Source organism: Falco rusticolus, chromosome 2, assembly GCF_015220075.1.
Source record: "Falco rusticolus isolate bFalRus1 chromosome 2, bFalRus1.pri, whole genome shotgun sequence".
Taxonomy (NCBI): domain Eukaryota; kingdom Metazoa; phylum Chordata; class Aves; order Falconiformes; family Falconidae; genus Falco; species Falco rusticolus.
Window position 1 is genome coordinate 55,565,736 of NC_051188.1, and position 27,771 is coordinate 55,593,506.

Genomic DNA, 27,771 nt, shown 5'->3' on the forward strand with positions numbered 1-27,771 from the left:
GTAAAATGTCCAACCCTGAAACAGTTTGGGAAATGGAATCTAAAAAGTCAATGATGGCATTGAGGATGCTACAGATTGATTAGGACAATCCTTTGTCCAGTGAACCTCTATTCTGGAGCATCCTCAAGGAATCATTAAGTGCAAGGGAGTTGGAGCCAACTATCAGAAGCAAGATCATGTGACCACAAGGAAATGCTGGAAACGGAGACATGAGGAAAAAACAAGGAACCTATTGTCACTGACTCTGGTCAAGTCCCATTCTGTTCCTAAGGCATCCTTTTCCGCCATCGATGCCTCTCAACCTGCACAGCTTGAAAGATCCCTTGAAAGAGCACTGCCCTGCAGCTAGACACAGGGTATATGAGAGTACAGAAGAGACAGTGTGCAACATGCAATAGCTCAAGCACTTCTTTCCTGTCCCACAGTTTAGTTTAAACAGTAATAATAAATGTTAATGCCTACAATATTGCTGTGGTCATAATTTTCACACATTAACCTTTTCTAACTTCATTTGCATCAACTTTTACAAATATACTTCTTTGAAGTGCAAAGATTACCTGCTTAATACATAGGTTTTTGTGCAGACAGTACAAGTAGAAAATTTATCAACAAAAAACCTGATTTATTATATTCAAGCATATGGAGAAGTAAATAAAATAGGACATTTTTAGCTACTTTCATCAACAAATGGCATAGTGACACTATGACATCTAACATGTTTGTCATCCCTATTCTAGACAAGATTAACCTGGGATTTTTGCAAAATTAAGTTCTGAAATGCCTGGCATGCTTTAATTCTGTATTTCGATAACCTGACAATTTGGGATTTTTTAAGTTTTAAATTCAAAATGATTTTGCATTTAAGTCTTTTGCTCTTGCCATTTATGCTAAAGTACTCGGACATACAGCAAACATGACTATTTTATTCACACTCATACTAAACGCAGCAAACCAAACAAAATGAAGTCCATCTGCCAAAACCAGCAGAATTACTCATGTTCACCCTTACTGAATTTGAGCCTTCACTCCAGTATTGAAAGTAGCCACAAGACACCAGCTAGGGCTCACATCTGTCCTCCATAGCTGACAGTGTAGTGTAGTGCACATGGAATATGAATCCTACAGCTCCCATCTGCCTGCTTTGTCGTCCAACTCCCAATCACAACATACCTGCTTATCTGTACGTGTGTTCCTCTTCAAAAATGTCTACACCATCTCTTTGCGTGTACACTTTTCTCCTACATTCCAGCCTGCCCTACAGTGCATGCTGTGGTTTTGTACATGCATAAACAGCAACACATTCAGTTTTCAAAATACGTTATTTCACTAAAAATCCTAAATTGCAAAACTAAAATAAGGCTGCTTATGTTGGTGGCATTAAAACAATGTTAGAATAAGAGAAGAAATCCACATACCATTCAAATCAATAACCATACCTTGATTCGTCGTATGCTAACCACTGCCTCGGATACTCTCTCAACAGCAGCAGGGAAGAACAGAGTTACTGTCAGTCTTACTGCACCATACAGGGACACTGCAACAAACACCCGACTTGCAGATATAACCTCGCCAAGTAGTACATATGCCATGAAAGTCATGAACACTGTTATTTTGCTTGCCACAAAGAAAGAGGCTAAGTTCAGTCCTCGAAGGTAGGAGCTTTTCATAACCATGGCAATCTCCTTCCTAAAAATGCAAAATATAAACAAACACATCAACTTCTCTCATTACAGTTGCCCTCAACAATAGGATGAGGGAAAACCACTCTCAGTATTTTATTTTATATCCTTTCTCCTCCCCTTACACCATTCCAACTCATATGTAAAGAACTGTAAAGAAACTATGTTATATGGTAAATAACAAAAGGGAATTTAAAAGGCTTAGAAATTGTGTGGGGAAAATTATTATATTTAATATCTTAATAGATAGAGAAAAGAATTATTTTTCAGAGACAGAAAACAAAAATACCCGGTTTTCCTTCTTTGGTTAAACTAGTATTTTAATCCAGATTCTAATCTGCTTCGAACCTTTCTGCCTTCTATACAACAGCAAAGAGGGGAAAACCTCTGTATAAAGGCCAAGAACCCACAAACTCCTTATCCTTTCAATATCAAAATCCAGCAGAGTTCAGTCACAAAGCTCCTGATAAGATCAACACATATTCTACAGTTGAAAAAACAGGGCAACTTCCAAATGATCAAGACTTCACCCATGGCCCAAGTATCTGCTATTATTCAGCTGCTGCTCCTCAAGCTGGATCACAGGATTTGCAGTATTTCCTTTGATCTCAGTCTAAATCCTTCCCAATTTGGACCTTGCTCCTGGCTTCTTTTGCTGTAGGAATTCTGGTTCATAATTCAGAAAACACTGATCTGTGAGGCCAATTGTTCTACCAGCCATCATTCAAGCTAAATAGTGATTGAAATAATGCATGGACAGACAAGTCTCCCTCCAGCAAGTGAAAAGCTGCTGATGCATATATTCTCAATTTCCACTTCAGTTAAATTTCAGTTTCCACTTCTAAATAACTCATCAAGTCCAATCCTCAAAACATTACTGCACTATCTACAATGTGGATGCCATCAGGCTTAACTTCTATTAAAATAATTTATTTTCTTTATCAAGAGAGCCATAACTTACTCCTTCCCCATATATTCTAATTTTATCTGCTTGAAATAATACAGAATATAAAATACTGAAACAATTCCTAATTTCTCTTTGCAGTATTCTGACAATTATCAGGGAAAATCTTGATCATTTTGATTAGCTTCCACTTGGAACTATATACTAAGAGTACAAACTCAAGTTATGATTATACAATTTGAAGTAAATTAAATCCTCCCTTAATGGAGAGAAGGATCCAGGATGCACTACTGGAAAACTAGTTAAGCAACTTTCCCACTATACTTGCCAAATTGGCTGAATTGACAGACTTTCAAAGAGTTTTTTTAAAAAAAGACTTCTTTTTTTCAGCTTAAGGGCTCACAATCTCTGGTCTCCAGAGTGCAGTGAAAGAACATTTGTACGTAAACTATTTGAACTGGGTCTAATTCAATTAATTCTACAATCCTGGATGAAACTCTTTTCCCACCCTCTAATAATCCTTAATAATCCTCTCACTATCTGTGGATAATTAGCAAGTTCTTTGTGCTAGTCTCCATAAACATCAGATAAATTACAGCCTACCTGCAGACTGTATATAATATATTACACTGTCTGAAGAAACCAAGTTATATAAAAGGAAACTAATATGGACAGCCACAGGAAAAAGAGCAGCGGAGGAGTTCAGATGTCGTCTTAGCAACTGCCAAGGGCCACTGTGGAAATACTGGGCAATAAATCACCTGGCTGAATTTAAGAATTTTAACTACAGTTTTCCACAGTGCAGTTAAAGTAACGAAAGAGGGATCAAAATGTGTTTTGGAAGAGTTTATTTCTCTCCCATCATTAAAAAGGAAGCCTCTCATACCAATGAGGTGCTGAACTTGGAAATCTAAAGTTTAGCAATGTGAATACACACATTGAGGAAGCTTTCAATAAAGAAATACCCTCTCTGGCTACATGCAAGAGAGTAGAACTTTCAATCAATCAAGAACACTCAATCATCACAGGATCCTATAATCTGAAGGAGGAAAGGATTATGTGTTTGGGAAGAGATGTCTCAGGGAACATTAGGAAGTTTGCAAGCCTGCATATGGATGTAAAGGAAAAAAATCCTTTAAAAAAAGGAATTCCAAATAGAATAAATTTTTAAAAAAATTAAAAATCTGAGAATCTACAGCAGGATAACAACCTTCTACTCTCTCATATGCTGGAGAGTGACATAAAATGCAAATTAAATTATGAGAAATGTGCACCTGAACTCCTACAGTTATTCTTTAGCACTGAGTGCTCTTACATGTCAAGTAAAAGCACAAATATTGATTGAAAAACTGAATTTAATAATAAGTTTCAATCAAAAGCTGACAGACTTGTGAAACAAAATGTCTTAAGATACCAAACTCAGTTCAACAACTAGGGAATTTCTGAGCTGCTGTCTTTACCTCCTCCACCCTTCCCAGATGACTTGAGCAATACTTCAAAATGCAGAAAGGGAAGCAGAGTACTACCGAAGGATGATATCAGTTAGGACAGAAAGTCAGATTCCATATATTTCTCAAAAGTGCAAGGTCTGCTTATTGGTTCCTTACTATTAGTTTACGGGACTGTGAGGATGACGCTGTTAAAACTACTACAGTGTATTAGTTACTGTTTTTAAACACAATCGTAAAAGGAAGCAAGGAAGCATAAAACCCCCAGAATTTATAAATATCAAAGGGTTTTTTTCTTTTTCTATCCCTTTAGGATGTATTTCAGTTCCTTCCCTTTCCTATAGAAAGGTTAAAAAAAGAAAAGCTCAAGAAGTTCAAGTAAATTGCACTTCAAAGCACAAAATAATGCGCTTATTGACGTGTAAAAAAATGGAAACAGATATAGAGCATATAACAAGCTGTATCTTTCCAGGATTACCTTCTTAAACTGTTCACAAGTTCCGCAAATGATTTTTCCCAAGCATACATTTTTATTATCTTCATACCACTTATGACTTCATTCATGGTCCTAATCCTGACATCTGTCAAGGTAGCTGTCTTGCTTCTGTAAATAGCACAAAGTAAAAATTCTCAGATTCTCAAAAGAAGAGAGACCATTTATGATCACACAACATACTTGTATTAATGAAAGTTTTGCTTTTACTTGTAAAGAGAATTCATATAATTGTAATTGCATTAAAGGGTCTTCCTAAAACAGTATCTAAAAGCTGATACAGGGCAGACAGCCTCAGGATGTCTGGCTTCCTGGTATTCCCTATTCTCAGGGAACTGTGAGTTCATTCAATGTTCAAAATTATACATTGGCTTGCACAAACACGTAGTATTCCTTAAACAACATATCTGTGTACCAAAAAAAAACCTCAAATGAAAAAAATTTACAAATACTAATTTTAGAATTACACAAAAATCCAAAAATTACTTCTAAAAATGGTTTTGAAATGCCAAAATAAAAACCCTTCTCATAAGGCTCTTTTGATGTTAAAGAAACTGGCCTCTCTTTGTGTCTTTTTAAGATTAACTCTAGTTGAAGCGAAGATTACTTAGTAAGAGTACATAAACTATAATTTAGGAGAGCTAATCTAGATATGGGTTTGTCTAATAAATAAATAATATTTAAGCCTTAATTGTAATTAACACTAAATATATCTATTTTAGTCCCAAATTACATTTGCACTGATGAACAAAGTGGAAATATAAATATAATTAAATAATAAAGTCACAGTTTTAATTAGGGAAAAAAGCACTGAAAGTTAGAAGCCATGTAATGAATGCATAAACCATGCTAATAAAGCCCATTACTATTCTGAATTCATTCATGTAGACAAACATACTTTGCACATAGTAAGCTATGGTAGGTCTTATTTTGATAAAACGTATGTTTTCCTACTAAATTACTTATTTTTGTATATACCAATGAAAGTTAAGATTCAAAGATCATATTTAATAAAAAAAATGAAAAAAATGAAAAAAAATGAAAAAAAGAAAAAAGGTCTTTAGAAGGGGTGCTTGGTTTTGTTGGCTTAACCACCCCCTGTAAGATTTCTCTGATGCTCTGGAAGAAGTAGCCATGTTTAAAGCACTTAAGTAGAAAGAATTTTAAGCATCTGTTTGTCATTTTAAAAATCTTCTCAGAATCAGTGTTCCATAAATGTTGGGATGGCTGAAGCAGGGTATTAAGAAATATTTATACAAGAAAACTAACAAAAGAAATTTAGAAATTTGGCCCTAATACAATCAAGGCTTCTTATTAAGACAGCTTAGCCTAAACCAACTGTACTGACATGGAACGAGATTATATTTGCTAAGTCTTCTCTTCTTTTTTCAAGAAGAAACAATAAAAGAAAAACAATTCCCCAAAGGATATAAAAATTCATAATTTCTTCCCCATGCACACATCACCACTGCAAAAGGCAAAATTTAGCACATGTTGTTATGTCTCTGCAGCAGAGAACAACAGTTCTCACCTGCAGTCTTCTGAAATGAGTCACCTTTCAGACTTAACTTCCAGGCTCGATCTCCAGATAACAGAAGGTTGAAGACAATTCAATAAAGTTAACTGAAGTTTCTTTTTTTATACGGTGTGAATCAAAAAGGCTATGGTTCTCATAAACCAATTTTTCAGTTTTGCTGCTGAAATGTTATCGTTACCATCCTCTTTCAGACTGCTTTAAAATGTTCAAGAGGTGGGGGATGGGGTGTATTTTTCTTTGTGTTTTGCGGGGGTTTGGGTTTTTTTAAGTTAAACTCCTTTACATTGCAAAAAGCATATTTTGTACATACATACCAGAAGCCACAGTCTCACAGATACTATATGATGGTTTAAAGTACGTAGACTTCCAGTGCAGTGATGGCCATTTACAACAGAGGAAAACGTGTCCCCAGTTTTAAGAATACTAAGTTCAGAGTATATGCAGATTAGGATGACTGGAAAACACATGCTCACATAGCATGCTTAAAAGTGCAATAGGAAAGAATCTGAAAATTCTTCAAGTGTCTGAGAAGTCCCCTCTATGATACTAATAGCCATTATAAATTAAGCAAGCTGCAGAATTCTTTTTTGCTTTCATGAAGCATATTTGGTGGGGTTTAATCATGTCTGACACAACAGTTCCACACCATTTTTCTTTTAAAAAAAAATTAGGGCTTTAAATGAGAATATTACAGTTGCATGGCTAGGCAGTGAAAGGGTTGAGCTCTTGTGAATAAATAGATATAAAATGGTCTTCAGTCTAGTAATTGAACTGTTTCTCAAATAATGTATTATGCCATGAGTATTTTGTAAAACTTCTAGTACATGTGCAGGAGAGAACAATACTGCACAGTACAGCATATACATTCCATAGGATACTGACCCCATTTCTGCAAACTCCTACAGCACTGAAGCTAACACCTGCATCAGAAACTGGTGCACATGTATGTGTTTACAAGATGGGGTCACAAGTACAATGTTGACCAATAGCACAAATTAGCTGCCACACTGAGCGTGCTTGGGTTTTAGCAAAAGCTTTAATCCTTAAATTACTTCTTCATAGGCTGATTTCCTTAAATCCACGCAGATTCCCAGCAACTGCCATGTGAACACACTCATCATTATGGTGCTGGAATCCATTTCAGTTTTTCCATTAACTCCTCCTGTTCACTGCACATTTCTCATCACAAAGATCAGTGCACACACAAACAGGAGGAAGTTTTTTCTGGTTAACAAATTCTTTCCCTTGCATTGCATCCAAACAAGTGGCTGTTAATGTATGGGGGAAAAACCCAAACAACATTACATTGCCACTGATTAACTTTTAAAATACATACCTTCGAGAAGAGGTTTTTGTCACCTTGTTGTCTGACCCTGGACAAGTCCCTTAATCTGTTTGTACCTCAATTTCCCATCTGTAAAATGGGGATAATAATGCTTATCACGACTGATAAGGCACTAGTTAAGTGCTAAGTATTTTAACTACTGACTCCAAGCTCAAAATCTCAAAAAATTAAAACTCAAAAAACCCCCAATAGTGAAGTAGCATGCAGTGAAAACACACATGTAAGAATACATAGGAAGTGTTCTACAAACAGATTTTGTCATAAAAAACTAATAATTTGACAGAGAACACTGAATGGCTCATTATTTGAGAAACAGCATGTGAGCATAACAACTGAAGACTGTAACAGTGGTTACAAATAGAAAGAAGTCTGCAAGTTGGTCTCATCATGTATTATCAGCTCTCTCTCCATATACCCAGCCATGCAATGGCAATGCAAGTCTCAATATCTCTGGAAAACCTGTCTTAAAATACAACTTGAAAACAACAGTAACTCTCTAAAAAAAGTTTTACTTATCTAAAGAGTTGGAAGGAACTCATTCACCCTGAATACAAATGCAAGAAAAATGCGTAACACCACTAAGTATATGCTTACACAGTAAAGGAATACAAAAATATTCCCCGTTTAGACAAAAGCCATTTATAAACTTGTGATGTAAGTACAGCATAATTAATTTACACAAGAAAAAAAAAGTTAGGAAGCAAGAGTATTGAGGATAATTCAGTATTCCCACTTGAGGCAAGTCTTTTTTTTTTTTTTAAATCTAGGAGGAAGTCAGAGAAAAAACAACTTAAAATGTGTCTGATAATGGAAAATTACTGCAAACTCATTTTATATCTCCACAGCCTAGAACCGTACAGTTAGAAACCTCATAGCTGGCATCAAAACCAGCATCATGATTTTTTTTCTTCCTTTCTCTCTCAGTTCCTTCCCCTTTTTCCCCTTCTCCATGTTTAACTTGGAGGATAGGGAGCAAGATCTTTGCACACAAAATCTTCAGAGCTTTCTGCTGCAACTCTTGTATCACCCCAGCAAGTCAAACTTACGGCAGAACTGACAGTATTGCCTTTGTAGTAAACACTCCCTAAGCATCAATGCAGGAAGGCAAAGCTCAAGGAGTTACACAATTTCTATGCCAAGATCTACAGCAAGGTAGATACAAAAGTAGTCCAACTCTTCTAATATACTGGACAGCTAATGAGTAGCAGATACTTCCAGCATGTCTGGAAGACAGATCACTTCAAGTCCCTGAACAGGAATTCAGAAAGCTCACATCAGCAACTACAAAAAACACTGGGAAAGATAAAAGACAATGCAGAAAAAACCTCACCAGACAGAAACTGATCTCAGAGCAGTACTCCGCTTCCATCCAGTATGCACATTTTAAAACCCAGGACAGAAAATACCTACAACCCAACACGTGCGACCTTACCTTAAGGAAGAAAAAAGCCTCCCAATGCAGGTCTGGACAGGAAGAAGAATAATTAGAACTGCCATTCCTGCAAGACATGGTGGGCCTATCTCCATCCAGAGAAGTACTGTTACTGCTACAGCTTGAATTGGTCCAGCCCACAGGAAGTGCAAGAAAATTGTTACCTAGGCAAATAATAAAAAAAATTTAACTTTTGGTCTTAGCTAAAAAATTAAACCCTAATAACACAAAGTTCAGGAAGCTTGCGGCAGGTACTGCACCAGATTCAGAGGCCTAAACATACATAGAGGTGCCTAACATCTAGAAAGTCAGCAAATTAGTACAGATTTTGGTTTATCTTCATGCACCAACAAATATTTCCTTGAGTTTAGGAAAACAGCTGGAAAATATTTGGGGGTGGAAGGGGGAGTGAGTATGTTTTCCTCCCATATTTTAAGAGAATATTGCTCTTCCTATGATGTTCAAGACACAAGTAGAGAAAAAGTTCATAAGAAACACTTTATCACCAGTTGTAAACAAAAACTTCTTGACTCAAACCCCACAATTTCTTCAGGCCCCTGGAAAGATATCTAATACTACTTACCTGATCAAATTTGTTCACATCGTTTGACAGAAGATTTACTATCTGACCAGTGGTAGTTTTTGCCATAGCTATGTTACTGAGACGAAGTGCCTAAAAAAAAGTCAGAACAGTCTCAGATTGTCACAGCTTACAGAGCACAGCACACCAATACATAGAACACAATACACAAATACCAACGCCAGGGCAAAAGCTGAAGGCACATCTCAGCTTTTGCCTGAGAGTATCTGGGTGCAGTTCAAGAACCTTAGTTAACATGTGGGTTAGGTTAAATATTCTGAAGAAAGCCACAAAGAAGAGAGTATAAAAAGAAGTCTAGGGAAGAATTGCAAGAACAAAAGTGCCGTAACTATCTTCATGTGTAAAGTGATTAAAAATGGGAAAAACTAAACAAAAGATCCTGTAACTTTTCATTTGCATTGCTCTTTCCCACATTATGAGCATCTGTTCAAAAGAGGAACAGAAAACTCCACCTGAAGACCAAATTAAAATCAGGACAGTATCTGGCCAACTGAAAGAATTCTGTTTTGAATGAGATTCCTGACAGAAGACAAAAAACCCAAGTTATTTATTTTACACTAACAGCTCTTGCTAACACTGCAAAGTGTGCTTTCTGTCTTTGCACATCAGAGTTAATATCCCTTTACAAATAAATAAATATTTCCCTTGTTAATAACAGTTGTAAAATCCTAATTTTTCTGAATTATATTAAATGAAGTTTATCACATGCTATGAAAAGCAACAAGAGTAAATATCAAACATTTTGATAGGTTAATAAATAAGTGAATCAGTAGAAAATAGTATGCAATTATAGACACACATACCCAACCCCCCCAAATCACATCTGGAAATATGCAGTCCGGACATTACTGCAAAGATCCAAAATGAAATAGCCCAAGGATGCAGACAACAGACCCTTCTACACTTGCTAGAACAAAAACACAGTTTTGCAGCACAAGTAAAAAATAAACAAAATGTGTTATAAGTTTTCCTGTAACAGGAATAGTTCAGTCCTCAAAAACACTTCACATTTTTGGGTGGTGCACATCTACTTCTCCCTCTCCAGTTATTATTAGGATTCCTTTTTGATCAATAATCTAACCTGAAAAGCACTACTTGTTCCCAAAATATTGTTCCAGCATTTCAAATCTGGTGCAAGAACATCAGACAAAGTACTATTCAAAGCATCATTTCAAACAAAGTGTCTTACATTTCTGGCACCTCACTGTTGTGTTACAAAGATAATAATCACAAAGAGAATCCCAACCCTTACTTCATTTAAACCAGCAGGCAGAAAAATTTAAAACCCCACCAAGAAATTCCTCTGATATTCCAATAATAAATCTAGGACACTAGGTATACGAGAGACAAGATTTAATTATTTGAAAAAATCATTATTCATACATCTGAAATCCTCCGCAAAGCTGCCTGCAGGTAATGCAGCCACAGCACATCCACATTTCTATCATGTTTACTCCATGCCACAGATCAAGGTTGATAAGCTCCTAGAAAAGCTGTTAGATATCCATAGACCATAACAATTGGGAGTTCAAATTATGCGTGTTTGAAGAAGTTGCCCACCAGGGTCTGTTTACAGCCTCTACTGCTACTTACTTCTTTAGAACACAGACACATCTGGTACTTGAGGTCCACCTGAGCCACTCTAGGTATCTTGCCAGTGGCCCACAGCCTGGGTCTGTCTTGGACCCTCCACCTGAGTCATCACTCTGACTTATTCCCAACCATTTCAGACACAGGCAGCAAGAACAGATTCAAAATGTATTTGCCCAGTTCATTTTGACCAACAATCTCAGGAGGAACCGTGCACTGGAGCCAAAAGCTGGGTGCTTGTCTGTGACTGATCTGTCTTCTCAGGGAAGACACAGCTGTTCCCATCCTCAGTGGTGATGCAATTTCAGTCTCTTCTTCCATTCCTGCTTCAAAACTACTTTTGAAGTAGCACTATTTTTAGATTTTTTGGTTTGTTTTGGGGGGTGGGGGTGGTTGGTTTTTTGTTTTGTTTTGTTTAAGTGAAACAAGCCTTACATTTTCCGGGCTGTATGGATCTGTCTAGACTGCAAAGTACACAGAAGGAAATGGAAAAAATGGACAGAAAGCAGCAACAGTTTTGCTTATATAACCAATTTCTACCCAAAAGTCCTGTTTTGGTACTTTCCTTTTCTACTACATCTGAAACACAGCACCATTCGAGCTGCTATGAAGAAAATTAACTATCCCAGCCAAAGTTAGTACACTGTGGCTTTAAATACTGCTTTGCCCAAAACGTTTAGGAATTCACTCCAAAGGTAAGAAATACTCCTGAAGATTATCTAGAGCCACACACCTTTTTAAAAAGCAACTGTAGTTCCAAATTGCATTTTTTTTACATTTGCCAATTATCTGTCTGTTGTCAGCACAAAGATCTGCTTGATTTTCTCCATATAAATTTTCCATACAGGTCTATTTCCCAGCAAGTACCCTTTCTCAAGGAAAAAGGGTTAAATTATATGAACTAATGAGAGCAGTTTGCATGCTTGATGTCTTAGGTGAAACTTTTTTTCCCTCCATATGTAATTGCACAGGGCTAATTTCAATTCTTTAATCATTCTTTGCCTTCCCTACTCCTATTTTAGTGTTTTAATCTCTTAATCTCTCCCTGCCCCAAAGAGTTAATACAAAAGCATGTCAAAAAGGGAGAACTAACCATAGAAAGGAATAATAAAACTGTTCAGTCAAATAAATCCTGACACCTTTTTGGCTGCTTTCTGTCTCAAGCAACTACTCCATAGCTTAAACTGCTTTAGTGTTTATTCTGAACCTCAAAGAGCTTCTAAAAGTTAAGTCTTCCAAAAAAAAAAAAAAAAAATCAGCCTCCCATAAGCAGCCTTTGGTTTTAAGGCAGGAGATTGTGAGTCGTGAGAGATTCCATTTTCATTTTTGTTACAAGCTTTCTGCGTGAATCACTAATACTTCTTACCTGTCACAAAACATCTTGGAGTTTGAATACAGGGGGGTTGTAAATGAGATTTTAACTAAATGAAAAAAGGTCTAAAACTTAAGAATTACAAGCAATTGAAGTTCTCTATAAAGGATGCTCTCTCATCCAACCCATTCACCCTTGCAAATCCAAGTTTTTATTTACTACAGCAATTAATGAACACCACAAAAGTGCTGGTAAATTGCATCCAGATTCTTTCAAAACTCTATATGAGGATAAAGAGAAAGTATGACCCATCTGTAAGCCTCCAATAACGAAGATAAATTATTAGAAAAGTTTATCAATGTTCTGCTGTGACCTCAGCCTTCACCCTCAGGAGTAAACATTTATGAGATGAGGTGAGTTAATTTTCCATTTAATCACATCTCTAGAAATAAGGGTGCACATTATGAACATTTCTTTTCCAAGCTTCTATGCTACTATCAAGACAGCAACAAACAACATTTCTATATACATATTTTATGAATTTCAAACTGTGTTATGATAATCAGTTTAGTAAATTAATACCTTAGAGATATGTTTATGTACAAGAAAGCAGTGTGCCATGTTAGAGCTGAGTTCCCAGAGGATAAATTTCCAAGGTATCAGAAGAGGGAGGAGAATAAATATGTGCACGAAAAGCAATCACCACTTACAATGGGGACATTTTTACTCTCCTGTACTGCTTAGCCCAAATCTTCACATGACCTATACCAGTAGTACAAGTGTTTGCCCTAAGTGATTGTACCTATGCTTAATGGTTAAAATAACATGGACTTCTTTCCATTCTAAAGAAACTTTACAGTTCTGATCCTTCAATTAAACTTCTTCACTGAGGTAAGAATCAGTAGGTCACTATTAGAATAGCACTAAAGCTAGAAAAATAGGGCATTTTCCCTTTCAGCATCCCCCAGCAGGGGCTTCCTGCATGGAAGCCAAGATGGGCTCAATGGTTTGGATATTGCCAACAGCTTCAGAAGAGGGAAGCAGACATTTCCAATTGGTTTGCTTGCTTCCAAGAGCACACTAAGGCCAGCATTTCATCCTGGATGCCACTCAACTCCTTCCTGCAGGTAATATCCATAGCTTCTCTTGTTCCACCTTCCACCTGACAGTAGCCTTGGCTCCATCTGTAGTTAAGGACAGCTTCTCGATCAGGACACACAGACAGCAAAGAAAACACAGCTTACTGAATGTACATCCCTTCTCACGCTGTATAGGCTTTAACGAAGGACTCCAGTACTCCCACAGTAAAACCAGTAACTGATATTAAAAAACAGCTCTATCCTGCCATTAGGATTCAGCTTTATTCTGAACCATGCCTCCTCTCCCCACTCCTTTCTTTCTCCCCATCCCAGGCAGGAGGGATACTAAAGGTGCAGATGCTGAGCACCCAGCAGTACCACAGTGTAGAGGAATTGTAAAAGAATGAAGGCAGATTAATTAACATTGATAATATACAGCTCTGGGCTGGCTTCAGGGGCAGTGGATTGGCTGACATGGATAATGTGCAGCTGTGGCTGGTTCCTGCTAAGTAGTTAAATAGTTCTAAGGACTGTATGAAGAAAGACCTAGAACAGGGGTCCTCAAACTATGGCCCACGGGCTGGCTACGGCTTCCCCCCCAGGGTCCTCAATCCGGCCCCCAGTATTTACAGAACCTCCCCACCCCCAGCCAGGGGTTGGGGGGAGAACCAAGCAGCTGCAGATGACTGCCTGCCACTTCATCCGCCCGCCGGCCCCCTGACCTAGAAGAAGCAGAAGAAGGAGAAAGAGCACCCTGGATGTAGGCGAGGCCCCAGGAAAAGCAGAGAGAAGAAGGGGGCTCAGATGAAGAGAGGCTGGCTGGAAGAGGAGCCAGGAGAAGAAAGAATCCAGATGCAGTGGAGGCAAGAAGCAGCGCGGACTGGCCTGCAGAGGATGAAGAAACAGCACGGACAGCAGATGAACCTTTGAAACCTTGTGGGGGATCGGTGGCTGTGCCGGGGCAAGGTGTGGGAACTGTTTATTGAAGTTAACCTGGTATGGGCTGGTCAAAGCCTTCTTGCAGCTGGCTAGTTTTGCTAGTGCTGTGACACCACAGTACCACTGCCCCTCCCCTGAACTAACCTGATGGATGCCCAGAGAGAGGGGGGCAGCCTCTCTGACCTGCAAAGGAGGCAACTCACTAGTTCTACAGCACTGCTGGAATAAAACATAAATATGTCCCACCATTAACCATAACAGGGGCAGGCAGGGTGAGACACAGAACAGTGAAGCAGTTCCCAGGTGACAGAGTGCTGAAGCAGATGGTGACAGCCAAGCATGATGTCCTCTGCTGGGATGCAACTGTAAGGCTGAGTAACTGCCAGCATTTCCTGGGAGTTCTGCCCCTCTCCTGTTTTATGCTGACTGCCTCTTACTGCTCCAGCACAGAATCCTTCCACCAGCAATGGTGAGGCCCCCCTCCAACAGCACAAGCAGGCAAAAATCAGTAGCTCCTCCTAGGCTTTTTTATTTAATTCACCACTTCCACTAGGAGGACTGGAGTTGTCATTCAGACACCATATTACCAAAGAGAGAGCAAAAGCACATATATACACTTAAGGTCTGATACATACCAGCATGCATTACATTTCTACAAATTAGTAACTTTGATAGAACTGCAAGCATGAACATAACAAATAACTGCATATTTAAACTCCCCTAATGAAATAATTTTCAAATGCCAAATATACCTGTAAACAGGTTTGCTTACCTTCCGATAAATCATATGACACATAGCTACCCTCAACTTCATGCCAGCCCGCTGTACATGATAGAAGTATAAGTGGTGCATTATAGCTAGAATAAGTGTACACACAGACAGGGCAGCAGCGTAGCAATATGCAATATTCAAAGCTTCCTCATTGGAGGAATTATATTTTTCAAAATAATTAATAATTTTTCCCAAAAATATTGGCTGAATTATTTTGAGGGTTTCCTGAAAGAAAGAGAAGGGAAAGAAAGTATTAACAATTTCATATCATACTGTGCTACCCAAGTTTGTAACCAGACAAGAACCAAGTACTGCCTCAAGTCACATCCCATATTATTTTGTCATTACTGTGCTCTAAAATGTCAAGCCAATTTTTATCAACACATAATCCAAAAGATATATGTTCCACAATAAAATTTAACTGAATCTTTAAAAAGAACTTTCTCAATTACCAGTAAAAACTTTGATGTTATAAGGATTGCATGAATATATATTACACTGCCATTTTTAACAATGACAGTGTGTCCTTTACAGCCATTTACATACAGCAAAAAAACCTTTTTTCTATTGGGCACCCTCCTCAGATACATAAAATATAGCTAAGCCTTACAAAGCAAGTCAGTGGCTTGTAACATCTCAAAAATATTCCACTGAAATCAGCTCTTTGTTCTACATCAAAATCCCACAGTTACAACTCAATTTTTCAGTCTCTACGGGGCTATAGCTCTGTTTTACTTTTCTGAGAGAGTACATGAACATTACAGGTTCTCTGAACAGCTCAGCCTGAAGTCACCGGTATGTATCATGCAATCTAAGAGGCCAAGTTTCACACTGCTGTTAGCTAAGAAGTATGATGTATGACATTTGACACCACTTACCTCAATCATTGTGAAAATTCCGAAAACTAAATAGGATTTCCAGTAACAAAGAATAATGGCTTTTGTTAAATGTGGTGTTTTTCCTCTCTTTTTTGCTTTTTGCACCTCTTTATCCCAGTACCTGACAAACAAAATGCAAGTATGCTAGAGGACAGAAGTAAAATCACAAGGCAATTACCTGGAATCAAATACTTTCAGACTTACAGCCAGATTGCCATGATCAATTTTATACAACAAAACAAAAATATAAAACAAGTTAAGAAATGGTTATGTTTCTCATTCACATAAATAGGTAGTACTTAGTATTATAGGCCTATTTGCTCTTGTATAATCACAAACAATTCACCACCATTGACTACTATATACTTTTGATACATTTGCCAATGAGGAACCCTTTCTTTCCATCTTCTCTCAGTTCAGACAGTCACTTACCTTAGTTAAGAGCCTATTATCATATGATCTCCTGACTACAGACTAAACTGAGACAGCACAAAGTGTCTTTATCATCCTATCAGCTCTGCATTTCCCCAGAAAGGTTATGAGAACAATCTTTTCCGATGTTTTCTGCTGTCTGGCTCTTTCTTTTTTCTCCTATGTGCTTCAATGAGGACAAGCAGTTAGGGCACAAGAGCAGGGGGAACTGTCTGCAGCAATTTTGTCACTTAACACTCCACACATCTCTCTGAAGGCAAGGATTACAGCAGCAGAGTGGCAAAGACCTTTGCATTACCACGTGTCTGCCCACAAGTAGGAAACAATCTGTTCACATTAAAATCAGAGACAGTAATAACAAGCTTGATTTTAACAAAATATCAGAACTTAAGCAGACTTCTTAAAGCCCAGCGTTATCAGACAGGATATTCCCCCTTGTTTCTGGAGGCTAAGTATTTTCTGCCAGACTCTCTGACCTTGCTAGTTGGAGGGCTGAAATAAGTCTAAGGCATGAAAGCCAAATTATTTTGCAACAAAGCATACAAGTTTGAAGCATGCAGTATGGACAAGAAAACTTTTCTTTTTTTATTATTTTTATAATCTTTATAACAAAAAAAAAACCAAAAACAAAAAAGCAGGGTAATATTATTGTCTAAATGCTTCAGAATCAGAATTGAACCTGTGTAGGTTCTGGGGGGTTTGCTGGCCCAACAGAAAAGGCTGCTTCCTTAGGTGACTATTTCTGAATTAGATTCTCTGCTTCTTGGCCAAGTAGGCTGAAGAATTAAAAACCACTCTGTGTGTCGCATGCTGTATCTTCTACCATTTCCTGACTCATGGAACGTATGAGTGTTTACCGTAAGAATCACTGAAAAGAGTACATCTTCCTCCCACAGCAAATTCCCTGAACTGCTTCAAGACACAACCATGGAATTTGGCAAAGCTATCCAGCTACAAAGATGTTAAAAGCTGCACTCCTATGAGCTGATCACTGGCTCTCTTTCTTCAGTTAATTTGTCGAGATCAGGATGATGTAAGACCTGGCCATAACCTTTCATTTCTGGATTCTTTTTACTTCTTGAGTAGCCTCTCATTCCAACCATTTAGGAAAGTTGATTTGTTCTACCTTCAGCATAAAGGCAAGAACAGCAAGGCCACACTTCCTTAATACAGAGGTCACCTTTCACTAGGAGACACTTCTTCCTCTAATTATATTTAATAAAAGATTATTTGAAGACAAAACCCTTCTCTATGGTAAAGTCAAGACAACTTACATAAACTGTTATTCTTCCAAGGTATTTCACTATTAAAAGAAAAAGAGACATCCTCCTGGGTCCGTAACAACATGAACTGGTACATAGTCCATGAAAGTATTTATAACAAAATAAAACCACCTTCTAGATTAAAGCTTTTAGATGTCCAAAGCATTTTATCCACTTTACCAGAGTGGCATATTTTCAAAATACACTTAATTCAGTTCGTGCTCAAAACCAGAAACAAAGAAAAAAACCTAAAACTTTTCCCCCACTTTTAAAAAGAGAAATTTAAAAAGTTTCCATAGTTATTCTACCACAGGCCATAAGATTCACATTAATTTATTAAGGATTACTGCAGTAACAATTACTGAAAAGTCGTCTTTTCCAAGCATTCTGCAAAGTGTCAAACTAATTATAAATGACATAATAGAAATACTCTAATGCATTTTCATTATGTATAACTTGAAAAAATTAAAATGTTTCCGTAGTAAACAACTTCTAGATATTACTCTTAATTCTTCAGCATTTTTAATAGTAGACCTTGATAAACTTTATAACAACCTCTTAATTTTAGAATAGGAATAAGACTCTCACCTTTACCAGCAGAAATACAATGAAAGAGAACAATTACTTTTCTCCTTACCACTGCAATTCCTCTCCAAGCTTCTCTGAGGAATCTTCTGGCAGCACTTTATACATATCATCTTCTTCAAGCTTCCGTTTATGGCCAATAATAAATAAGGGATTTAACCACCTGTATTTAAATACAAATTATTAATAAACTGATCAGCAGACCAAAAGAGTAATTTCTTCAGATATTACTTTACCCTTTTCTTCCCTCCTTGTCTCCTGCATTGCTCAACATCCAGATGTTTTACTGCACTTTTCTCTTAACTAAGAATTAAGTCACCCCCATTTTACCGATGGGAAAACATTTCCTATTTCCTAAAGCTGTTTATGCCCCATAACACCTTACTCTCAGGCATCCAGACAACCAGGACAACTCTTCCTGGCCTTAAGGCAACTGTTTTCTTAGTGTTTCCTTTATATCTAAGAAAAATTAGCATTCCTTTAAATATTTAGGAGAAAACAGAACTTAATCCAACTATTAAAATACGGACAGAGTTGTAAATAAAATTATAATACATATTAAAGACTTTTCTTGTAACTAGCATGGCTATTCAATTACATGAAGAAAAAAACTAACGGCTGTTCAAATGCCATCTTCACAAATATTAAAGGTCAGTAATTCAAAGACAACCACTCAAATGTAAAAATGGGTAAATAATGGATTATTTCTAGAACTGATCTTACCCGTATTTGGAAATATAAACAAAAAGCACACTGTCACAGTGTGTAGGTTCAAAAAAGGAAAGTATTATCTAACAGCTCAGTTTCCTTGGCGGACAGGTATTTGGAAGTATTCTATGAGAACACTTTGAAAACAAATTGTAATAGTGCAACCATAGGTTTGTTGGAAAACACAGTATTTTGTTACATCAAATAACACTGCCATGGAACAGTAAGACCAGCTTTTATGCACCTAGTTCTTTCTTAAAACCTGAACTACAGGTCAAGGAAGTCCCAAAAGTTTCAGTTGGACTCCACAGGGCAGACATGCATGGCAGAAAGCACAAAAATGACAAAGTTATTAAGACAGAACAAAAGAGAATGACACCTCTGAAACAGGCGTAGAAACATAGAATAGAATCATAGTATCATTTAGGTTGGAAAAGATTTCTGAGATCATCAAGTCCAACCCAGGACTGCCAAGTCCACCACTATACCATGTTCCTAAGCACCACATCTAGGCACTTTTTAAACACCTCCAGGGATGGTGGTGATTCCACCACCTCCCTGCACAGCCTGTTCTGCTTGACCACCCTTTCAGTGAAGACATTTTTGCTAATATCCACTCTAAACCTCCCCTGGTGTAACTTGCAGCTGTTCCCTCTTGTCCTGTCACTCATCATCTGGGAGAAGAGACATACCCCCCCCCCCACCTGCCTACAACCTCCTTTCAGGTAGTTATAGAGAGCAATAAGGTCTCTCTGCAAGTCCCCTCCAGACTAACCTACCCCAGTTCCCTCAGCTGCTCCTCACAGGACTTGTGCCCCAGACCCTTCACCAGCTCCGTTGCCCGTCTCTGGACACGCTCCAGCACCTCAGTGTCCCTCTTGCAGTGAGGGGCCCAAACCTGAACACAGGATTTGAGGTGCGGCCCCACCAGTGCTGAGTGCAGGGGGACAATCACTGCCCTGGCCCTGCTGGCCACACTGTTTCTGACACAAGCCAGGATGCTGCTGGCCTTCTTGGCCACCTGGGCACACTGCTGGCTCATGTTCAGCTGGCTGTCAGCCAGCACCTCCAGGTCCTTTTCTGCCAGGCAGCTTTCCAGCCACACTGCCCCAAACCTGTAAGTGGTGTGTTTCCCAAGTGCAGGACCCAGCAAGGCTTTGTGGGAACAGGGGAGTTAAGGAACTTGCAGTTTGCCACTTCCTTTGTCTCTCTACTGAACCCATGATACTTGGGGTCGCGGTTGAACCCTGGCTTGCAACTAAGCACCACGCAGCTGCCCACTCACTTCCCCCACAGTGGGATGGGGGAGAGGATCGGAAGAGTAAATGGGAGAAAACTCATGGGTTGAGATAAAGACAGTTTAGTATGGAAAGCAAAAGTCACCCACACAAGCAAAGCAAACAAGGAATTCATTCACTGCTTCCCATGGGCAGGCAGGTGTTCAGCCATCCCCAGGGAAACAGGGCTCCATCACACGTAACGGTTACTTCGGAAGACAAACATCATTAATGCGGGTTGTGCCCCCCCTTTCTCCTTCTTCCCCCAGTTTATATGATCATCATGCCGTCCCATGGTATGGCATACCTCTTTGGCTGGTTCAGGTCACCTGTCCTGGCTGTGTCCCCTCCCAATGTCCCGTGCCCCTCCAGCCCTCTCGCTGGCAGGGCCTGAGAAACTGCAAAGTCCCTGACTCAGTATAAACTTACCCAGCGACAACTAAAACCATCAGTGTGCTATCAACATTGTTCTCACACCAAATCCAAAACACAGCACTGTACTAACCACTAAGATGAAAATTAACTCTATCCCAGCTGATACCAGGACAACTGGTTTCCAGAAGAAATGTGGATTTTGGCTCTCAGGCTTGTTTCCCACATGAACTTTCTCTGTTGGTCAACATGATCTGAGCCAAGAGGTCAGGGATGGACCTGTTCTGGAAAAATTACTCTTGCACTCACAGAAAGGTATTTGTCTGAGGTCAATTGCTTGTGAAAGTTCATAACTGCTGTTCAGTTTCTGATGCTTAATTATCCCCTGACTTCACCAATGCAGTTTTTAAAAGAGCACCTGGTGCCCCAGGTGAAGTGTATTATTTTCTGTGAGAATTCAAAACTGGGATGGCTTACAATGAGGGCATTTATTTATTCATAACCACAACAGTGATTACGAATACTCATCAACTAGCTTTGCATTTCTTGCTCGGGCACGTTACAATTAAATTTTGTACACACTGTCTTATAAGGAGTTTGTTGTTTGTTTTAAAGAGGGTGGAGGGGCAGACTGAACCCTAGAAGAAGAGGCTCAGAGAGTTTCTTCAAAGATAGAACTGTTGCAAAAAACATTTTCACAGGCTCCATGGCACAACTGCATGTAACAAATGGGATTAATACTGTTTTTCCTTCACTCTTTAGCATGTGTGACTCATGCAAAAATTAAGCCTCTATCCTTAAAGTAGCATCTTTGATGCCTAACAGCCCTTTTAAACTCTTGGAGTGAGTACAGAAGATGTGTATATGTGAGCTGTTAAGTCCACAATGCATGTTAAAGGTACAATTAGGAACAGAAAGTACTTGTCAGACAAGTCTGTTGCTTGATCAAACAGGGCCCAAATCACTGCCACAACTTCCCTACAGCTCCTGACAAAATGTCTGAAAGATCAATTGTGCAGAGGAGCTTCTTCCTGATTTGACACCATGATCTGTTCCATTGAAACATTTCTTCTTTGGCCTCAGTTTTTGCTGTCGACCACAGGTAAAAAGCAGACGTGAGGCAAATAATCTCAAGGCCATTCAAGTAACTTCTGCCTGCTGGACAAGAAAGACTCCATTTGCTGCAGGACAGACAGTTACAGGAAAGATTTGCAGACTTCAGTTCACACATGTGGCCAAAACCAAGCATTCCTCCTCTTGCAACATCAGTATTATCATACAGTGTGCTCCATAAACAAGTCTCCTTTCTGACAGAAAAGGATAGAGAAGTTATCTTCTCCAATTCCTTTAGCACTAGAATGAGGATGAGGCAGCCCTTTTCAGGAAAATACAGAGATCGATCCTTCTCACATCTATGGAAACAGTTACAAGATTCCACTAGCTCCCTACTGCTGCCAGGGTGGCGAAAACAAAAATCATTCTGACATTTAACAAAGAGCATAAATAGGATATTTATTACAGAATCACAGAATGGCTGAGGTTGGTTAGAAAGGAACTCTGGAGGTCATCCAGTCCAACCTCCCTGCTCGAGCAGGACCATCTAGAGCTAGTTGCCCAGGAACATGTCCAGACAGCTCCAAGGATGGAGACTCCAGAACCTTTCTGGGCAATCTGTGCCAGTGCTTGGTCACTCTCACAATGGAAAAGTGTTTCCTGATGTTCAGTGGGAACCTCCTGTGTTTCAGGTCATGCCCGTTGTCTCTTGACCTAAGCCTGGGCACCACCGAGACCCACTTTACAACCCTTCCTTCAGGTGTTTATGTACATTGATGAGATCCCCCTGAGCCTTCTCTTCTCCAGGCTAAACAGTCCCAGCTCCCTCAGCCTCTCCTCGTAGGAGAGGTGCTCCAGTCCCTTCATCATCCTTGTGGCCCTTCGCTGGATACTCTCCTGTATGTCCACGTCTCTGTTGTACTGGGGAGCCCACAACTGGACTCAGGACTCCAGGTGTGGCCTCACCAGTGCTGAACAGTGCTGTCCACTATTGGCGTGTAGCAGAATGCACAGAGGAAAATACAAGGTACTTTAAAAATATACCTAAATACACACTCAAAAAAAATAAACCAACGCTTTTAACGTTACTCTGTAGAACACCATTCCACCATTCCTTTACTTATGCTTTTCAACATATGGTGAAAAACCACAACCAGGCCACAGGAAGAAAAATGCTTCTGTTGAGGGTGACTGCTGTATCCTGATGTCAGTTTGATTCAGTACTACAGCCAACAGCAGCAGAAAGTGCAGACCAGAGCTGCATCATAGTCCACTTGCAAAGGACCCAGATGATAACCATCTCCAGTCTGTAAGATTGCTACAGCCAACCTCTCAAAAAATTTCCTGATGATACACCTACCCCACTGAGTTCTTAGATTTGTAGCAAATCCCTTCTGTCCCCCCATCTCCATACCAATCAAGTACTGTACATGCTATGAGACTGTATTTCCAAATTAAGTAGCAGATGGAGACAAAAGTGCAAGGTAAAAACTGCCAAAAATCTCAGGGGTTTTGGACTATTACTTCCAGTGAGACCTAGTGCAAATTCAGGTTTTCTCACATTTTTCCATAGTTAAAACCGTAATTTTGAAAACAGTAATGTATTGCACTACAACCTCTATGTTAACATTAAAGAATGCAAGGAAAACCAATCTAGAGTATGCAGAAAACTGTGGGAACTCAATTTGTGACTCATTATAATGGACAACATGGCAAAGACTCAGCAGAAGCCCACAAGTTTTTGTAGGGTTAGGAAAAAAAATGCAGAAAAAGAAGCAAAAACCTAAAAAATCACCCACTGTTGAGCTTTCTTACTACTTTCCCCCCAAAACACTCATCTTCAATAGCTACTGCTATGGAGGTCTTAGGAGTGTAAAAGCTTTTAACAGTATGTTGTGTTACTATGGACTGTACTTGAATAACTTTAGAAAAAGGTTAAACAATTTTCTTTTCAAATTACACTTAGTGCTTAAAGAGCTTTCAGCCCAAGAATGAGGTCTTTATTTATCCACTGCAAATTCTCAGTAGGGCAAGAACATGTCAAGTTTCACCATATCCCTGATGCATCCTGAACACATATTCCGTCATTAAAGTAACAAATTCCACCAGGACGCCACATGCAGATTACACCCTGTGGAATTCTCTGCACTTACAGCAGAACTGGATCCAATCTATCTCACACAGCCCACCGTTACTCGAGTCACACACTCCCAACAAGTAAAAGAACCAAGCCCTTCTCTTACCTGAAGGCTCAGTTAAATTAAAGACTGCTGTTAAGAGTACTGTTAAAGGAAGCTGGCAAATAAAACAATGGCTACATAAAAAACATCCCTGAAACCTCAACTTAGCCATACAGGAAGACTATTTGTTAGAGTGGTATGTCTTTTGTCCAAACAGAGATCAGCTAACACTGGTATCTTCAAGGGGGGATAAAAAAAAAGCCCACAGAAAAGTAGAACTTGTTATGAACACAGAAACTGTGCAAGCTGCATTATTCTTTAATAAAAAAGCTAAAATGATAAACAAAACTAAAGATGACCTAGAGAAAGGGAGGAAATACATATAGTGATGCAAACCACTCCTCTTATCCCACGGATGGACATAAAATGGACTACCAGTCTATTGCCTGAAGAAAGAGAGAAGCGATGTGGCAAGGAGGAAAGACTTGCACCTCAGTCCCACATTTCTGTATTTTCTTCTGAAGAAGCTGTTCAACTTAAATAAAAATAGGACCACTTAATCACTGTCTTCTCTTTCCCCAGGTATCTTCCTGTTTGCTAAGAATTTTGAAAAATTATTTGGTTCTTGCACATCACCTCATTTTAGTCATTCTTTCAAAACACAGGGTTCACATGATGCCTTCCAAAGAGCTTAGCCCAAATTTTTGCCAGCATGAACTACACATAAAACTGTGAATATCTGGAAGAATCCTGAGTACCTTCTGTTCGGCTGGGAATGCCTCTGTTCTATCAAGGCGATTAGCTGATCAAAGACATCAGTCTGGAAAGAAGCCCAGAATTAGTCCCTGTTACTGCCAGAATACTGATGTCACTAGGAATACAGATTAAAAATAAATCAAAAAATCACTCCGTAACCTGGTACAAACCCAAGAGATAGCCAACTGCAAAACTGTAACTCACTGCTCTGACCCCAAAAAGCTTTCCACCTCTACAGCAGTACCTTGGGCACTGATAAAAACAGAAAGTGATTCATTTCTGAAACAGCAGATACACAAAGGCCACAATATAAACACTCACTTCCTGCATTTCCCTACTCCTGGGCCCTGACATTACACACCCTGTAACATTACAACATAGTCAACCAGCCACAATTCACTTGGTTGTTCAGGAAAGTGCAATTTTTACCAGCTGTAATTAGAGCAACTCCACCAGGATTTTGGAAAGCCTCTAAGGTCTGCAGAAAACGCTCAGACAGACAGTTTTTTCTTACCATTGTAAGAGAAGCAAGACTTCAAGGGGAGGTCTCAAGTCATCCCCTTCTGACTGTGGAAGACAGTCAGGCCCTGCCATCTGAAAGGCAGGGTCATTATGCAATCAGAATAGCCATGCTACTCTGTTTCATACATGAAATAAAATTTCCTAAATGAGAAAGCTTTTAAATTAGGTTTGCTAGCATCCCAAAAGAATTTCCTTTCAGTCAAGGAAGAAAAACATTACAGATAGGTACATTAAACTAATAAGCCATGTCCAGCTCAACTGGTTTATTAACCCAGGGATGGGACCTACTGTACCCTGGATTTACATTATGTCCTGCCTGCAAATGCTCAAAAAAGTACCATTCTCACACTGCAGAGCAGGCTTGCAGAGCTTTCTAGAAACCCATGCATGTACTGCAAGTTCTCCATAAACTGAGAGTTCGTCATAAAACATCAGCCAAGAAGCATATGCAATTATGTTACAAAGCTGACATAAATTAAAAACATCCCAAAATAATGGATGTTTTTGTTAGGGCCCTGGGTGCACCCCGGGCTTCAATTGCCCTTAGTCCCACAACAAGTTGCACCACAGTCATTCATTAACACATTACATAGAGTATCCTCCTCTGTGCAAGTGCAAAATTTTGCTCACACCAGCTTCACAAAAGCCCTTGTTTTATCACTAGCCATCTCAGAAAAAACAGACTACATGGACTACTTTCCTAAATAGAATTTTTTTTCCTTTTGTCATTATAGGCAAAAGTTTAACTTCTTGGTAATTTTAAAGTACCCAGTCAAAGCCACATCCTGTATACGCTCATCAACTACTTCATTTAAGGAGGTGATTTATAAACAGCATTTTCCCCATTCCTCTTTAGCCTATTTGTCCATTACAGTACAAGCATCATCTGTTTACACTCAATGTCCAGTTATTTTTCAACAGTTGCACAGGAGAGTCTTTGTTTACTCAAATTCTTCCATAACAGTAGGATTTCATCTCCCTGAGCAGCTTGGAAGCACTACTTCAACTACTAAGCTGCAAAGCAGCATGTATTTCTTTCTCTTTATTCACCTACTTTGGAGCTGGGGTTTTTGTGACATAAAGGGGTTTCCTCACAGGACCTTTTGATTATAAATCCACATTGGTTATCCTCCACGGCTTACCTCAGGTGTCTACCTACTTCATTGTACTGTTCATTTCCCACTGCTCTCAGTTTGGAGGAGCACTGCTGGGATAGGATGTACAGACAGAAGGACACACACTGACAGTCTCCAGTGTTATTTTGCAATAACTCGTATATTTCACAACAGTTTGTATCATCATGTGATGATTTTTTAAAACAAAATCCTATCTCTATTTCAGATGCTTGCCCATCCTCTTCAGTAAGCTGCCTTTTCCCACTTACCCTTACTAAGGCAGTCATCTACAATTTATAAAGTAAACAGAGTAAGTTCTGGTACTTCTTCAGATACTTTTCAACTGGTGTTTTGGTTGCAACTTCCCTCCCCAGCTTACTGCAGCTTAAACAGTAGGAAAAAATAGGAATACAATGAAATTACTTCAAAGCTGTATTAACTCAGAAACGCCCTTCAGGCTTCCAGTTCCAATGCCAAACTGTATTAACCTTTGATACTTAGCTTCATCTCATCTTCCAAGCTGTTGCTTTTTCACAGCACAGTGTAAGCAGCTAAATTGCTGAATATCCACTTCCTGATGCTGACGGTAACTCAACTGGTATTTGATTGGATTTATTGCAGGCTACTTTCATGCTGTTCATCTATCCTGCATCAGCCAGGTATGAAATACCTGCTTACTCTAACATTCTTCCTGATGTTGCAGATGGCAAGTAATACAAACAGGACAAGGGAAAGTGGGGGGAAGGAGCCAGGTGGGGCAAGGGGAAAGCATACTTTCTGCAAGGCCTGGAAGCAGGGAACGGAGGAGTGGCATCACCTGTACCCATGGCACTCCAAAGACTATCATTAAAATACTGATTTCAAACCCAGCATCCACATGCCAAGAAGAATATCCAAAATACCAAAGATCTGATGCACAGGTCTGAAGATTATGCCTTGTAACAATAAATTTCAGTACAAGCTATTTATTGAAGTAGGGCCTAAGTAATTACATAAAGCGAAGGGAAAAGCATTTTTTAACTTTGCAGAAGAGGACAGATCATCCAAACGAGCTTCTAATCTCAAGTTAGTTACTACTGAAAAAACTTAGTTGGAGTGGGCATTCGAAAAATGCATCTAAAAACTGTGTTATAGCTAACATATATGTTTAATAGAAAAAAGCAACCAACCAACAACAACAAAAAAAAAGGCTCAAACCCTGAAACCTGAAAAAAGTTATGCAGAAAGTCTAGTTGATCACAATGGTCTATGATTTCAATTTCCAAAAGAAAATACAAATGCTGAAACCTAATGGTAGCAATTTCTGCATCAACTTCCTTTCTGACAGTAATGGAAATGGGAAGAATTAAAATCATCTCTGGAGTTCACACTGGTATCCAAGTGGTTGGGGGCCAGGGATACAAAAAAAAAAAGAAAAAAGAAAAAACGGTTGGTCTTGTTAACCTTCCACTCCCAAAATCTAATTGTATTATCTCTCTCCTCCACTCTACTTGAGGCCTT

The 27,771-nt window shown here is 39.0% G+C and overlaps 1 protein-coding gene across 1 annotated transcript in view; it reads right to left on the minus strand.

Annotated features, from left to right (window-relative positions):
- ABCC4 (ATP binding cassette subfamily C member 4) overlaps positions 1-27,771 on the minus strand; it is a 159,757-nt gene that overhangs the window by 123,655 nt on the left and 8,331 nt on the right. The window contains exons 2-8 of the mRNA XM_037377169.1: positions 18,341-18,451; positions 16,010-16,130; positions 15,132-15,356; positions 9,422-9,511; positions 8,839-9,002; positions 4,510-4,635; positions 1,437-1,686 (exon numbers count right to left, since the gene is read on the minus strand). Coding sequence (XP_037233066.1) covers positions 1,437-1,686; positions 4,510-4,635; positions 8,839-9,002; positions 9,422-9,511; positions 15,132-15,356; positions 16,010-16,130; positions 18,341-18,451 — 1,087 coding nt within the window. The remainder of the gene's footprint in view (positions 1-1,436; positions 1,687-4,509; positions 4,636-8,838; positions 9,003-9,421; positions 9,512-15,131; positions 15,357-16,009; positions 16,131-18,340; positions 18,452-27,771) is intronic.